Raw genomic sequence first — 17,184 nt, forward strand, 5'->3', positions numbered from 1 at the left:
CAGTCAGTATTGCAGACCTTGATGAAAAGTTGGGGATAAGTCTGCAATACCAGCCTACTAACCCCCAGAATGACCGTAGCCTCCTCTTGTTGTTGGGTAGTGGGGAAGCTGCAATCGCCACTACCTTTCCCACCTGAGGATGGATACCTCCCCCTCCAATCACATAGCCAAGGTACTGCCCTCAGGTTTGGCAATGTGACACTTCTTGGCATTAATGACCAGACAAGCTCTCTGAATGAGTTGAAAGACATCAGCAAGATGTTGAACGTGCTCCTCCCAGGTTCGACTGAAGATCACAACGTCATCAATGTAGGCCGCTGCTCCTCTCAAAACTTCATCCACCAAACTCTGAAATGTTGCCGGTGCTCCGTGCAAACCAAACGGCATCATCCTGAATCTGAACAGGCCACTTGGAACTCTGAAAGTTGTTAAGTCCTTTGAATAATCTGGTAAGGGTACTTGCCATTACCATTTGCAGAGGTCAAGGGTCGTCAGGAAGTTGGCATGTCCCAAGCGCTCAATCAGTTCATCCACCCTTGGCATCGGGTAGGGGTCAACGGCTGACACAGCATTCAGTTTTGAAAAATTAACACAGAATCTGAGTTTATGGTCCTCCTTTTTCGGAACCAATACCCCAGGGCTACACCATGCACTGTGAGAAGGCTCGATGATTCCTGTAGCCAGCATCTCCTCCACTTCTTGCTTCAGTTCAGGGACAAGTCTGGCTGGAATGTGGCAAGTGGTGTCCCTAATGGGCGGCTGTTAAGGTAAATGGAGACGGATCCGATGTTCAGTGAGGTGTGTACAACCTGGTTTCAGACTGAAGAGCTCCTTTGACATGTGGATGTGTAGCTCCTGGAGTTGATCTACTGTTTGGTCTCCCAATTGCGATAGTTTTCCCAGGTGATGCTCTGGTTGCTGGTGCACCATGAGTGAGATGGGTGTAGCAGCTAATGATATCTCTCTGTGTTGGTGTTGCTTGAATAGTTAATAAAAATCTGACTTGAAGAATTTAAGTGAAGTTTTCTGATCCAAAAACGGGGAAACAGGCTGGATATCAGGCAAGCAGTATCAGTAGGCTGGGAAATGCTGGAGAGCTGGGCAAACACACTAGACAATCTGGCAGAGGACATGTGGACCTGGGCTGGTATCTGAAGGAGGACTGATGACAATGAAAACCAGGGGTGGAGATGGGCGGGAAGCTCGTGTGAGTGGAATGAGATAATTACCTGGATGATGAGGGGGGCAGGATCTGAAATGACAGGAGACTCAGTGACCTGATGAAGACATTCACAACAGAGATCATCCCATGACCTGCAGTCAGTCCACAACCCTGCTGCCAAGTCCTCACTAAGACCAGGAGACCCAAGTCCTCACTAAGACCAGGAGACCCGAGTCCTCACTAAGACCAGGAGACCCCAGTCCTCGCTAAGACCAGGAGACCCGAGTCCTTACTAAGACCAGGAGACCCGAGTCCTTACTAAGACCAGGAGACCTGAGTCCTCACTAAGACCAGGAGACCCCAGTCCTCACTAAGACCAGGAGACCGCAGTCCTCACTAAGACCAGGAGACCCGAGTCCTCACTAAGACCAGGAGACCCCAGTCCTCACTAAGACCAGGAGACCCGAGTCCTCGCTGCCCCCAATCTTCCTTCGTGATACGCAATCTGCCTCATTTACGCTCTATTAGACAGTTTCTACCTTAAATTCAAACCTAAACAGACCCTTACATCTATGACCTCATTGATGTATTTGTACAATTTAGCACATAAATATGACTTTTTCTGTTCCTATCTGTTGACATTTGGCCCTGCATCTATAACTAACTTTACCTCTCTGTTACTACCTGACGCTTAATACGCTCCGTCTAACACATCTTGATCAGATAGCGTATTTCTTCCTTTAGCTCACAATGGTTGCACTGTCAAACACCAGTTACACTTATTCTGCAGCCTATAGTCACTCATCTGTCCTCATCTGTTATCAGTGATAAAGCTGCTGGGCCCCCTGCGTGCGTGCGCGTATGTGTGTGTTTGTACCCTTCTGAGGTAATCTGCCCTGCGAGAAAAACACCCACACACACATATATATCCAAATCTGTCTTTCCCTTTTCTTACTCAGTTTTCAAAGTTCCTTATACAGATCCCTCTGGAATGAACAGCATCCCATGTTAGATTCTAACCAAATGATTACATATAAAAGCACCAAATCCTCTACAACCCCGAGTCCTCACTAAGACCAAGAGACTCGAGTCCTCACTTAGACCAGGAGACCCGAGTCCTCACTAAGACCAGGAGACTCGAGTCCTCACTTAGACCAGGAGACCCGAGTCCTCACTAAGACCAGGAGACCCCAGTCCTCACTAAGACCGGGAGACCCGAGTCCTCACTAAGACCGGGAGACCCGAGTCCTCACTAAGACCGGGAGACCCTATTTTCAACTTATCTATCTGTCTTTAATTTCTGCTACTAAACTCTTTTACTTTTTAATGTATTTTAATTTTTTTTTTTTTTATGTAAAGCACTTTGAGTTTTCTTGTTCATGAAATGTTAAACAAATAAATAGGGATGCCCCGATACCGATACTGGTATCGGTATCGGGGCCGATACTGCCCTCATATACTCGTACTCGTACTCGGAAAAATTCTCCGATACCACGCACCGATACTTGTAGTTACTGGTTCGCACCACTAGGGGGAGTGTAGAGCCGCCCCGCGGCTCCCTGGGTCAGTCTGCAGCCACAGAGCAGCAGCTCTGTGGCTGCATCCAGCTGTTCCATGTTTCAGTAAATTCTATCTTCCTTAATTATACAAACTGGACGGTTGAGTATTTCCCTTAGTCACAGGGAACTTTATTTAACACTCCACGTAACTCGCATAAACAACATAAACAATCCAATTGTTACATTCTGGTTAGCCGCGTTAGCCGCAGTCTGTCTTGATTCTGTCGTCGTCCCTTATTTTGAAATATGTCCACACTGCTGATGTCCCGCTTGCATTAATTGTCACTATCTTGCCTGAAACGGTGCTGCCAGTCTCACCCACGGTTATCAACCTCTATAACCGGACTGTAACAATGGAATTGTTTCTTCTTCTTCTTCTCTGTTTTATTGGCGGATCGCAAGCAACTTTAAGGTGCATACCGCCACCTACTGTACAAGAGTGTGTAAAATCATTTAATTTAGCCTGTTTTTTTTTGTGATCAAATGTTTTTATTTATTTTTTATGATTTTCTTATCAAAGGTGGCATCCACAATGATTTTAAACAAGCATTGACACATTCTCAGCCCCTTCCAAACCCACCCCTTGGACCTAAAAAGAAGAAAATAAATAAAATAAATAAATTGGTAATGCAAAAAAACAGATACTACAAAGATAATAGAACAAAGGACAAAATAAAACAAAGGCAAAACATAATAATATCAAAAACTGGACGAGGATAGCTGCAACAAGGTAATCTATGTCAATTTTAAATACATCTTTCGAGTTTGGACTTAATTTTATCTGCTGCCATAAACCAAAATAAAATATTTTGTTGTTTTGCATTATGGAGAGTGTGTAACATAATTTCATTCAGCCTGTTTTTTAAATTCTATTTGATTGTTTATGTTGTTTCACATGGATGGCTTCAGGTGAAGCACTGCACATGTGAAGTTGATTTACCTGCAAGCGCGGAGGAAAGCCGAATTGAAAAGAAAATTGAATTGCTGTTCCAAACAAAACCTGTCTTCCAATTCATTGCATTTTTCATTGCATTTTTAGCCTAGTTATTTTTGTGGTAGAAGTATCGGATCGGTACTCGGTATCGGCGAGTACACAAATTAAAATACTCATACTTGTACTCGGTGTGAAAAAAATGGTATCGGGACATCCCTACAAATAAACTTTCCTAAATAACCTCATGATCTCTCTTTAATCTCCTCTGCAGGTTGAGTGGTTGTAACCTCTCAGAGGACATCTGTGCTGATCTGTCCTCAGTTCTCAGCTCTCAGTCCTCCAGTCTGACAGAACTGGACCTGAGTAACAACCACCTGCAGGATTCAGGACTGAAGAAGCTGTGTCCTGGACTGGAGAGTCCACACTGTCACCTAGAGTCTCTCAGGTCAGAATCCACCAAGTGTTCAACTGTTGACCGTTAGAACTGTGGCTGATATTGAAGGATTGTTTATGGGAGTTTTAATAACTGTAACTGGGTCCAGATCAGTTGAAGCGCTACAGACAGTCGGTCAGAACTGTGTGAGGATGATGAACGAGGAGAAGGGCTCCCCCAAGTCCATATAAATGTCTGTTTGTAGTTTAGTCAGTTTCAGGTTATTTCAGGGATCCGGGTGTTTTTTTAGGACTCGAGCAATTACAGTGCGAAGGCATTATTGTATATGTAGGAATTTTTTTTCTTGTTTTTTTTCTTTTTTTTTTTCCTCTTTCTTCTGACGAAGTGAGGGCCTTTTTTCTCCCCTAAACGTACCCCAAAAGTCACCAAATTTTTCAGGCAAGCCAGGCCAGGAGAAAAATTATATTTAATGGTTTGCATTAATGGGCATGGCAGAATGGCTCAACAGCGCCCCCTAGAAAACTTTGTGCCTCAAGCCCCACCGTACGGTTTGGTGCCATGGCCGAAACCGAACAGGAAGTCGGCCATTTTGAATTAATCGTGTAATTTTGGCGCAATTTATGCAATTTCTTCGGCTGTTAATGCGGCCCGAACTGTAACGTGCACCCAGGTGTGTTATACCTCAAAATGTGCGTCTCGATCCTGTGACGATGCGCATTACTTTTCTCAGTCAAAAGCGTTACCGTGGTGACGATAGACGCCAATAAGCGCGCCCCCCATTCATCTAATCGGTCCATATGTGATAGTTCCCCAAAAGTCACCAAATTTTGCATGCAAGCCAGGCCTGGCGATAAATTTGATATTTCATGATTTGCATTAATGGGTGTGGCCTAATGGCTCAACAGCACCCCCTAGAAAACTTCAAGCCTCAAACTACCTCAAGCCCCACAATTTGGTTTGACGTACATGCACGAAAATCGGTACACACCTGTATCATGTCGCAACTAAAAGAAAAGTCTCTTGGCGCCATGGCCGAAACCGAACAGGAAGGCGGACATTTTTAATTAATCGTGTAATTTTGGCGCAATTTATGCCATTACTTCAGCCGCTTCTTCGCCTGAACCGTAATGTACACCCAGGTGTGTTATACATCAAAATGTAGGTCTCGATCCTGCGACGATGGGCATTACTTTTCTCAGTCAAAAGCGTTACCGTGGCGACGATAGATGCCAAAAAGTGCACCCCCCCATTCATCTGATTGGTCCATATTTGATAGTTCCTACTGTCTCCCATAACTTTTGAATGGTTTGAAATAGAGAGTCATGGGTGGTGTTCATCCGCTAAATGTCCAGGCCTGAAGACATCTACATGCAAGTCATACAAGCGCTTCCACTGCAGCATGCCTGAACGTCCACAAGGGTGTGAGGGCCTGTTCATCGCTGCTTGCAGCTTTAATTTCTTCCTTTAATTGAAGAGTATAAACAAGTTTGTCCACTTGTGAACATTTCTAAACTCCCCTCTATAATCTGACTTCTTCTTTATGACTAAAAGTTCTCAAATAAGACGTGTATGTCAGACTTTGAAATGTTTCCTATTTAATATTGAATTAGTTTCCATAAAATGATCAAACTGGAGCACCAATAACTGTCAAATGGTGACGACCTCAGCAGCAGAAGTGTCTGTTCTTCTAACCTCGATTTAGTCTGTGTCTGGATGTCCACAAGGTGCTGGACTGATCAAAATTTTGTCATTGATCCATTTCTGATCATCTGACCTTGAATAAAAACCAGCAGATTGTTTCTGGAGACTTCAGAACATTTCAGACCAAACAACGTCCCTGGAAACACGAACACTGTTTGGTTGAGAAAAGAGTCAGAAAGTCAGCTCAAATGAAGCTCATTAAAGTGATCTTGAAACGCAACTGACTTATCTGGTTGTAAAACTCGCTGAAGTGTTGAGGACAGACACGTTAGTCATGGAGTGTGATGTCACATGTTCAGGTCACATGATGTTCTTCACACGTCTCTCTCCACATCTGCTGTCGGCCTCAGCACCAGTAACTCTTTGGATGTTGATGTTCATCCACAAATTTAGTTCAGGCTGAAACGTCTCAGCAACATTTGTTGGATTCAGGGTCAATTCCAGTGTTTCTGTTGACACTATGACTTTTCCTTCAGTACCATCATCAGGTGAACACAAGGACAGAGTCAGCTTTAGTCTCAGACCAGTTCTCTCAGAGTCTCTGCATGTGTGTTGGTTTGTGTGTCTGCAGGCTGTCAGGCTGTCTGATCTCAGAAGAAGGCTGTGCTTCTCTGGTCTCAGCTCTGAGCTCCAACCCCTCCCATCTGAGAGAGCTGGACCTGAGCTACAACCATCCAGGAGAGTCAGCAGGGAAGCTTTTGTCTGCTGGACTGGAGGATCCCCGCTGGAGACTCGACACTCTCAGGTATGAAGACAGAAGGACATCAGTGTGCTGGACTCTTCATGATGTTGTGGACGTCATCTTTGTGGCTCTCTGGCTTTGAACAGAGATCTTTGAGCAGATGGAGCTGCCGCAGCTCATCTGGTGCTGCAGCAAAGCTGATAGATGCAGTTTACAACTCTGAGCCGTTCTTGACCCACTAAACATCCCAGAACCACAGCAGTGTGGTTTTCAGGCCCATCATAGCACAATAACAGCTGCACCTTCACTCATCCATGACATGGTCTCATCCTGCTGCTGATTCAGCAAAGATGAAATCAGATGAAAAGAATGTGTTCAAACTGTTCTGCAACGTGACGACCACAGGACAGAACTTCAGAGATGCTGCATTCAAGTGCATCTGTCCAAGTGTTGGACTGTTCCTTCATCAGTGTGTGAGAGCCATGTAATGTCCATGTTTGCTGAAAGAGACTGTACTGGTCTGACCCCCCCTCCTCCTTTCAGGGTGGAGCCTGCTGGACAACGATGGTTGACACCAGGTCTGAGGAAGTGTAAGTGTGTTTTTATTTCTTGTCTTCACACTGACACATCACTCATTCATGAGTCCATCAATGATCAATGACAGATCAACAATAACTGCAGCTGGGTTGTTTGTTCTCTCCATCAGATTCCTATCAACTCACCATCGACACAAACACAGTCCACAAACACATCAAACTGTCTGACAACAACAGGAAGATGAGACGTTCGTACGGCTATCAGTCATATCCTGATCATGCAGACAGGTTTGATTTCTGGGAACAGCTGCTGTGTAGAGAAGTTCTGACGGGTCGCTGTTACTGGGAGGTCCAGAGGAGAGGAAGAGTTTCTATATCAGTGAGTTACAGAAGAATCAGAAGGAAAGGAGACTCTGATGACTGTGTGTTTGGATTGAACGATCATTCCTGGAGTCTGGAATGTTTTGATGATGGTCGGTACCGTGTCTGTCACAATAAGAGAGAAATATCTTCCTCCTCCTCTTTCTCAGTCTCTGACAGAGTAGCAGTGTATGTGGACGTTCCTGCTGGAACTCTGTCCTTCTACAGCGTCTCCTCTGACAGACTGATCCACCTCCACACCATCAACACCACATTCACTGAACCTCTCTATGCTGGGTTCTGGTTCTGGTCAGGTTCTTCCGTGTCTCTGTGTTGAGGTCAGTCTCAAGAGTCTCCTCCTGTCAGGGAAACTGTCTCTGTTGGACAGATAGTTGAGTCTTTCTCTGTTTCCACCAGAACACCTGAATCCCATGTTGCTGAAACTGTTCTGAATGATTCCTTGGAAATTTCTTCCTCTTCCGGTCCTTTAAAGGTGGAAGCTGCCATTATTCCAGGATCCACATGTTGTTCTTCCGTCTGTTTCCAGTCAGAGCTTCACAGTGAATAGCAGCATGTTGTTTCTCTGGAGCTCAGTTCAGCTGACATCATTCACTTCATGTCAGCTGCAGGTAGTTTGCTGCACATGTGACCAACTGTGATGTCAGAGAGGAATCACTGAACTACAATCAGCCAGATGAAGTCAAAGTCAAAGTCAAATTTAATTTATATAGCACATAAACGGCTGAGCCGCAAACAAAGTGCTTCACAGAAAGTGCTTTAAAAAGCTAAGACATAAAAAAGGGGACTAGAAAAGGGCTAAGAGACACAATCTGAATAAGAGAATATAAAGACACTAATTAAAAGCAAGGGAAAAAAGGTGGGTCTTTAAGTGAGATTTAAAAATATGTAAAGACTGGGCCGCCCGGATGTGTAGGGGAAGGGAGTTCCAGAGTCTGGGGGCTGCCACAGCCAAGGCTCTGCCCCCCCTGGTTTTAAGCCTGATCCTGGGCACTTCCAACAACAGTTGGTCGGCTGACCAGAGTGCTCTAGATGGGATGTGGTGGTGGAGAATCTCAGACAGGTATGTGGGGGCCAGGCCATGGAGAGATTTGTAAGCGGTCAGGAGAAGTTTGAAATGAATACGGTAGCAGATGGGCAGCCAGTGGAGTGATGCAAGGACCGGGGTGATGTGATCTTGCTTCTTTGTGCAAGTAAGGAGTCGAGCGGCTGAGTTTTGAACTAACTGCAGGCGTCGGAGTTGAGATTGGTCGATGCCGGTGTATAGGGCGTTGCAGTAGTCCAGTTGTGAAGTGACAAAAGGATGGATGACTCTCTCCAGATTGCTCTGAGGCAGGTAGGCTTTGGCCTTGGCAATAGTTCTCAGGTGGAAGAAGCTTTTACGAACTACTGCACTGACCTGCTGCTCAAACTTAAAAGGTACTGTCCAGATTTCTGACAGAGGGCCTGATGTTAGAGGCGAGAGGGCCCAGGGCATTGATAGAGTAGGCTGGATAGGTTTTTCCAAAAACAATGGTCTCGGTCTTGCTCTCGTTGAGGTTGAGGACGTTTCTGCCCATCCATGCTTTGATGTCAGCCAGACAGTCAAGCAGTGGATGTAGTGCAGCCTGCCCATCAACCTTGAGGGGTAGATACAGCTGGACATCATCTGCATAACAGTGGAAGGAGATGTTATGGTTGGTTATGATTTCCCCTAGGGGTAGAACGTACAGCAGGAAGAGGATGGGGCCTATTATGGAGCCTTGTGGGACCCTGCAGGTGAGGGGGGCAGGAGACGAGATGGAATCACCAAGCTGTACAGCAAAGCTTCTGTTGGCCAGGTAGTACTGAAAAAACTTCAGGGCTGTGCCTTTGATGCCTACGTGATGTTCTAGCCGAGACAGCAGGATCCTGTGATCCACCGTGTCAAAGGCTGCTGTGAGGTCTAAAAGCACCAGGACCACAGGGCTACCTGAGCCAGCGGCTAGGAGCAGGGCATTAAGCACTCTCAGAAGGGCCGTCTCAGTGCTGTGGGCTGTTCTAAAGCCAGACTGGAATTTCTCATAGAGGTTGTTATTATTTAAAAAGGATTGCAGCTGGACAAAAACTTCTCGCTCAAGGACTTTAGACAGGAAGGGTAACATGGAAATGGGCCTGAAGTTGGAGAGAATAGAATGTTCAAGGTTTGGCTTCTGTTTTGGGAGAAATTCCAATAGGTTCTAGGAGTGGTCGGCTGTACCAAAATGAATCACACACACACACCTCTTCTTTTCTATGAGATATGAATACATTTATTAGCAAAAAGCAAGCATTTACATAGAAGACATCCACAAAACTACCCGTTTGCTAGGATAACGGGCCAAGTCACCCCCCGCAAAACAGCAGTACACACAAGATTACTCGTTTGCTAGGATAACTTGTCGGGTTACCCCCCGCAAAACAGCAGTACACACAAGATTACTCGTTTGTTAGGATAACTTGTCGGGTTACCCCCCGCAAAACAGCAGTATTCATCACAGACAACTACAAAGGTTTTTAAGGCCTATCTTACCTCGACAAAGGGACTGGAGAGCCAGCAGTCCGGTTTGAGTAAGCCAAGGAAAAAAAACCTGCGCCGGGCGTTATCAGCACCAACCCACGGCAGACTCTGAAATCTACTTCCGGCCACCGGGTCTTTATACCTTTCCCTCAGCACCTTGCAGAGGGGGGGGGAAAGGCCTATTCGCCCCCCGTCCGCAAGCTCCCAAACTAAGTTTCGGCTCCCACAGGACCAAAATCCCGTGCGAACCAGGCTCTTTCTCACAGAAAAACAGGCATTTGCTATGATAAACAGCAGGTGCGTGGCTGACTAAAACTAAAGCTGTGTTTTGGGAACCCAGGGCATCTTCAGGACACAAAATGTATTTTCTCTCACTTCAGCTTCTTTAATAGTGGCTGCACCACGGCATGCTTGAAGGCAGCCGGGACGCACCCAGAGGAAAGGATGAGATTTGTCAGCAGTAAAAGGAAGGGGGCAACTGAGTCGAAGACTGCAGAGTCCTTGAATAGACAGGAGGGAAGGCAGTCAGAGGGGCAGTTGGAGGGCCGAAGGTGTCTAAGTGCATTAGAGAGGGAGGATAGGGTACTCAAACTGTTCGAGGACAGCTGGCTGGGGGAAGGCGAGTGGGTCAGGGAGTGGGGTGGCAGAGATATCCGTAGGCTTGAGTGCTGCAATCTTATCAATGAAGAATTTTAAAAAGCTATCACAGAGAGCAGGTGAGGGCACAACAGAGGATTCATTTTGTGGATTTATAAGAGAATTTAGTGTGTTGAAAAGAACCTGGGGTTTGTGACTGTTTCTGGAGAGGGAGGAAATGTACTGGGATTTGGCAGTTTTAACGGCTCGATGGTAATCCGCCAAGCAACTAGGAAGAATCTGGAGGGACACGTGGAGGCGGTCCTTCTGCCACTTGCGCTCAGCCCGCCTACAGGCACGTCTGAGGTAGCGCGTTGCATCGTCGAGCCATGGAGATGTCTGTGCTTTCATGCGTCTGGGTTTAAGAGGAGCAACGGAGTCCAGTTACGGGTATTACCTGAGCATGGGGCTGATACAGAAAACAGAATAGGGGAGTGGTCGGAGAAAGACATGGCACAGATTTCGTTCACAGATACCGAAACACCATAGGATAACACAAGATCAAGTGTGTGGCCTTTTTCATGAGTTGAACCGGTGACGGCTTGTATAAAACTGAATGAGTGAATGAGGTTCAGAAAGGTTTTGTGGATTACTGATCAATATTAAAGTGTTTATGATGTCATCACATGAGTGTTGGTTTGTCTTTAGGCCGCTTAGAAAAAATGTCATTCTGGTTGCTGCCATCTTGTCCGTACAAATCAACCATCAACATTGATGCCAACTACTGTCCATAGATGCAAAAGGGGAACAAGTCCTGGTGTCGGCCTCCGTACAACTTGACTGGAACATATTTATGACCAAATAAATGTTGGAAACAGCCAGATCCAGACCTGCAGTTATTCTGTTGACCACTAGGGTCCAGATCCAGACCTACAGTTCCTCTGTTGACCATTAGGGTCTAGATCCAGACCTGCAGTTAACAGATCATAATAGTACAATTTTAAAGCTTAAATAACAAAATAATAAGTCTCTGTGCAGTTATCTTTTATTAGTGATTTCTGAAACCACTTTAGTGTTTTCACCTCTTTTTGAGCGCTGCTGACCACAACTGCAGGATGCCAGTCAGCCGCGTTTCCGTTACCTTGAGATTCGGGAGAAAACCCAGATATCCAAACAGAAATCCTGTACTGGAGACGGCACTAATTTAAAAACCTCCAGAATATCCAATAAACCTTTTTACACTTCCAGGAGGTGGTTTTTCAGCTAATAATCCAGTTTAGTGTCAAAGTGAAAAAAAAGATATCAGTAGAAACACCGATCCTATAGAAGTAAATCTGTTCCATCAGATTTTTAACTTTACAAGTCTTTGAATTTCATCAGCAAGATCTTACACAGCAAATTAATTGATATACATTTTTCTGTATCTGAATTAAACTACTCAATTTTTCAACACTTTATTTTCTCTCACTTTTTTTTTTTAGTATTTTAAATTTCAAGAGTTGAAGATGAGAAATTCAAAGTAAAATAATTCAGATTGTCCAAGTTAAACAGGCCGAATTCAGAGGTTAAAGTTCACTGTCAGAAAATCCCTTTTAACATCCGGGCCACTAGGATAACTAGTCAACCAGGATGACATCAAACCGGCATCCAGCCAATCAAATCATGGTCCGTCGGTCACATGACACTGACCGGCGTTGCTTTGGCCTCAGGCAGCCAAGGACGGCGGCACATCTGGAACATCCTCCTTCCGTGAGTGTTTAACGTTTTATATCTCCCGATTATCTTCTTCATTGATGCCGTTTAATAGATCAAACCAACTTGTAACTTTGCTTGCGATTTTTATTTTTAACTTTTCACGTGGTGTTCAGCCATTAAAACGTTGTTAATTAGTTTTTCAAGCTAAACTCAGACTCAGACTTCTTTACTGTCATTCTTACCATTTACAGGATAAACGAAAGGCAGATTCAGGTCTTGGTGCAGCTTATAAGTGGACTGAGTAATAATAATAACAGAAGTAAAATAACATAATAAAATACTAAAGTAACCATAATACAAACTAATCTTTACAGTAGACTTTTATCCAGTTATATATTCTGCAACCTTGTTCAAACTGAGGCAGCAGGAATAATAACATGACACAAAAGATTAAATAAAACAAAACATAAACCATTTTGTAGCTTTTGTTTATTTTTCTACAGACAGTTTGATGACTGGTGTGATGATGAGAACAGACTGCCCTCTTGTGGTGACACTAGAAACTACACGTTTGTTCCATTTAACAACATTATCGTGTGTAATTCACTTTAATTACAGAAGTATTCATCGATTACAGACTGCAATTACATTCATTAATGTCCGAGGACAGATGAATATTGTTTTTTGCACTAGTTCCTCTAGAAAAAGACTCGTTAACGTCGTTATCTTTTTTTTGTTTTATTTTGAAAGAAATAACAGGAAGTAATTTTTTTGATGTAATTATTCTAGATTTACACTTTGTGCAGTTACTACATATCACCACCAGATGGCAGAATGGACCCTCACCTCCATAGACATGTAAACGTAGACGCCTCATTGAGCGAGAGGGACCTGCAGGCAAGATGGCCGACAAGGAAATAGTATAGGTAGTTTACAAGCGGCCATAAAACGAAAATTATAAAACACACCCACTATATATATATATATATATATATATATATATATATATATATATATATATATATATATATATATATATATATATATATATATATATATATATATATATATATATATATATATATATATATATACGTATATAACGTTATTTATATTGCAACTTATTTATATGCAAATATAACAAATTAAAAAACATGTACACACACGTATAATATAAATGTACTTACTAAAGATGCAAAAAAAATTAAAAATAATATATATATATATATAATGCTACATGTCTTCTTTAAAACTTATTTATATACACATATAACAAAATCTAAAACATGTATATGTATAATATAAATGTACTTACTAAAGATGCAAAAAAATTCAAAATAATGTATTAATATAATATGCATATATTATATATATATATATATATATATATATATATATATATATATATATATATATATATATATATATATATATATATATATATATATATATATATGTATATACATATTTATTCTCTTTTCTATAGAAAATAGAAAAACAAACATACAAAGAAAAAAGATTAAAAACAAGGGAAAAGCACGAACAACAATGAGGAGGAATAAATGAAACTGAACATAAAACAATAAAAAATGAACAATGACTGTGGGGTCAGCATCAGACTCCCACTGGCCATCATGATCTCAGCCTTCAGTCTGGTCCTGCCCTCTCCTTCCAGGATTTTGATCTGCACTGTTTTGGTTTTATGTTTTCCAAAGGAATAAAATATTGACCACCTAATAATTTCCTTCCATTTCCCAAGGAAGATCTATTGACCATCTCACCTCTGGGAGCATCACATCAAAGATAAAATCCAGCAGTCTAATCTCCCCTCTCTTTATTCTTGCTCCTATACCTGTGACCTCCTCAATCACCCTCAGTAGCTCAAAGCTCTATTGAAAATAAAAGTACAAATCAATAAATTCATCTTTTATATGTTATATATCTGTGAACACACGTATACATGACTGATGGCATTTTCATGCTCCTCATCCCTGAAGATCCCTGGTGGGTTAGGAAACTACCGGCAGGATTCTACCATAAAACCAAAATAAAGTTAAAAAAACGTGTGTATGTATGTGTAAATATATCACTGATTCTTGAGAGTTGGGACAAAACATGTCCTACATAGAAATGTCTAATTTATATTGGAAATCAAGAAATTCATCATGGTTAACATACTTATAAAGTTAAATCTAAAGGAACTGTGTATACCTATGTTCTTTTTATAACGCATTTTACACTTTATCTGTGTGAATTTGTTTAAATGTATGGCCTGTAGTTAAGAGGTCCATGTTACTATACCTGTCCTCAGCAAGAGGTCACAGTATTGACCCACCCAAAAAACCTTTAAAAAACTCTGAGGGTGTAAATATTAAATAACAAAGAGTGGTAATATGCTAACATAATATAATTTGTGAACATAGTCAAGAATTAAAATAGTATTTCAGGGTTTTCTTTATACATAAATGTACACATATAGCATTAATTAAATCATTCCATGTTACATTATTTGACCTTGTACTGTATACCCTACACTTCTGACTTGTAGAGCATGGATAGGCTGTGGTCTGCTTAGTATTGTGTAACTTTCCCAGCGCTTATATTATCATTATACTGTATATTACATTAAAGTACCAGTTTGTAGATTTTGACTACATATCGTGGTGAAACTGAATATTACATTGAATGGTTATCTCTATGGAGGGATCCGATTCTATGTTCATATAAAGGTCTGTTTCATTATTTCAATTTGTATTGTAGGAAAGCATGGCTAGACAGAAATTGTCAGTCGAGGAGCAAAAGAGAAGAAATAGAGAGTACCAACGGAAGAGAAGAGAGAAATTAAACAGTGACCCAGAAGGAAAACATGAGATGCACGAGAAGGAAAGACAAAGGTAGAAGAAGAGAGTTCAAGACAAAAAGGTAATACAAATAGGTGACATGGGAGACTGGGCAAAGAGGCACCAGAGAAAGTATTGGAAAGATGCACAGAAAAGGTCCAGACAGCAAAGGTCCAGTGAAAGTGCAGTGCTGCAAGCAGACGACCCCCCAGATATGGAAGAGGAGATGGAGATGGAAGATGTGATGGAGGGGGAGTTGGATGAGGAGCCTCTGAAAGGTCCTGAGGGTACTTTGACAGTAACTGCTGTTTGCAGTCTCAATAATGGAGACTGGCTAGCAGTAGTGTACGATGACCACTGGTGGCCAAAACCATTGCTGTGGATACCGAGCACCGGGACGTGGAAGTGGAGTTTCTGCATCTCCATGGTCCAACAGCAAAGGTTGCTCATTTGAAGACATCATAGTGAAAGTAATGGGAAATGCATCACCAGTCCAATGAAGAACAAGAGAGATCTACAGCAAAGCCCTGATGTGATGGACTTCATAGAGTGTGAGCATGTCCGACGCCTGTTGCTCAAGGCAAGGCACAAATGAAATCTTGAGCTAATTGATCCTGTTCCTAGGCAAATTGTTGTATGTGTTGCAAGCATTTTGAGCAGCATTGTTGTTAAGGAATATCAATTTAACACACACACACACACACACACACACACACACACACACACACACACACACACACACACACACACACACACACACACACACACACACACACACACACACACACACACACACACATACACACACACACACACACACACACACACACACACACACCACTTAAAAAACGGAATTTACAGTATGTTTATTATTATCTGATTTATGTTCAATATAAGACAAAGAGTAGTTAGTTCTTCATCTTTTGTCTCTTCCATCTGTTTGTTCATTAATCAGTGATACACATCAGTTTTTTGTCAACACGGTCAGTTCATCGTCAACACCGTCAGATGTATGTTTTTGTTCATTTTTGAAAAGAATTGTTTATTCTTTGTTCAGTCTATCTAATGAAGGACCATCTGATCTACATCCTCGTATGTCCTATTTATCTAAACAATTTTTTTTTTTTTTTCATTTTAAAATTAAAAACAAAGATTGAAGATGCAGACATTTAGAAATCTGGGTTTTCAGAATAGTGTGAAATCACAACTTAAGTTTCTACATTCTCAAGTCTTGTAGTTGTTCCTTGAGGGAGAGACTGAACTGTTAGTATCCTGAAACATTATACTGATTACTTTGATCAACTTTTCACCAAAATACTGGAAGAACTTTGTTATAAACCAATGCTCAACAGAATCAAAGGCTTTGTAGGAATCAAAAAACAAAACAAAGCCTTTATCTTCTATTAAACCATTCTAGTCCATCACATCAAGAAGCAGCCTCATATTATGATGTATAAACCCATCTCTGATCAGTCCTGACTGCGTCTCACTTACTATCCGTCCTCCATCTGTCTTCAACCCATCAGCAAAAATAAGACGAATCAATTTGTAGTCAACATTTAACAAAGTTATTGTTCTCAGGTCATCGAATTATCTTTGTCTTTATTAGGTTTAGTTAAAAGAGTGAAGACTCCTTGTTTCATTGTTGGCATTAAATCATTATTTTAATGCATTAAAACATTAAATAACAATAATTTTAAGTCTTCCCAGAAAAACATTTGCTTTACTGCTGCATCCACGCAATGAATGCAGTTATGTGTGCGGGAGTAAATCTGGAAAGAAGGAATAAAGGTGTGTATTGATTGCTGCACACAAGCCAACAGTCTACAGAATATGATGTTTACTGCCTGAATCTAATTCACTCAGCAGTAACATGAAACGACCACTAGATGAAGCCAAAAGAAACAAATGAAAGGAACCTCTTCATACAAATCAGCTGGTTACAACAAAACAGTGAACTTAACATTCAAACATAACTACAGAGATATACAGTAAATATAAATATTTTAAAAAATAGATATTTATATACAATTATTATGTAAATGTCTGAAATATTGATGATGATGACATACGTTACCTTTGGGCCTCGGTCCCATCAGGTATTCAGAGAACACTCTCCACTTTGAATAATACTATAGAGGGAATGCACATGACATCACAGATGCGGGTTTCGCCCACTGAGTGGGAGAAAGACTGAGTGGGAGAAAGA

General features: G+C 41.9%; 1 protein-coding gene across 1 annotated transcript in view; it reads left to right on the plus strand.

The window, feature by feature from the left end:
• LOC133419733 (NACHT, LRR and PYD domains-containing protein 3-like) overlaps window positions 1–17,184 on the plus strand; it is a 59,277-nt gene that overhangs the window by 28,964 nt on the left and 13,129 nt on the right. The window contains exons 13-14 of the mRNA XM_061709137.1: window positions 3,927–4,100; window positions 6,322–6,495. Coding sequence (XP_061565121.1) covers window positions 3,927–4,100; window positions 6,322–6,495 — 348 coding nt within the window. The remainder of the gene's footprint in view (window positions 1–3,926; window positions 4,101–6,321; window positions 6,496–17,184) is intronic.

Source organism: Cololabis saira, chromosome 19, assembly GCF_033807715.1.
Source record: "Cololabis saira isolate AMF1-May2022 chromosome 19, fColSai1.1, whole genome shotgun sequence".
NCBI classification, from domain to species: Eukaryota; Metazoa; Chordata; class Actinopteri; order Beloniformes; family Belonidae; genus Cololabis; species Cololabis saira.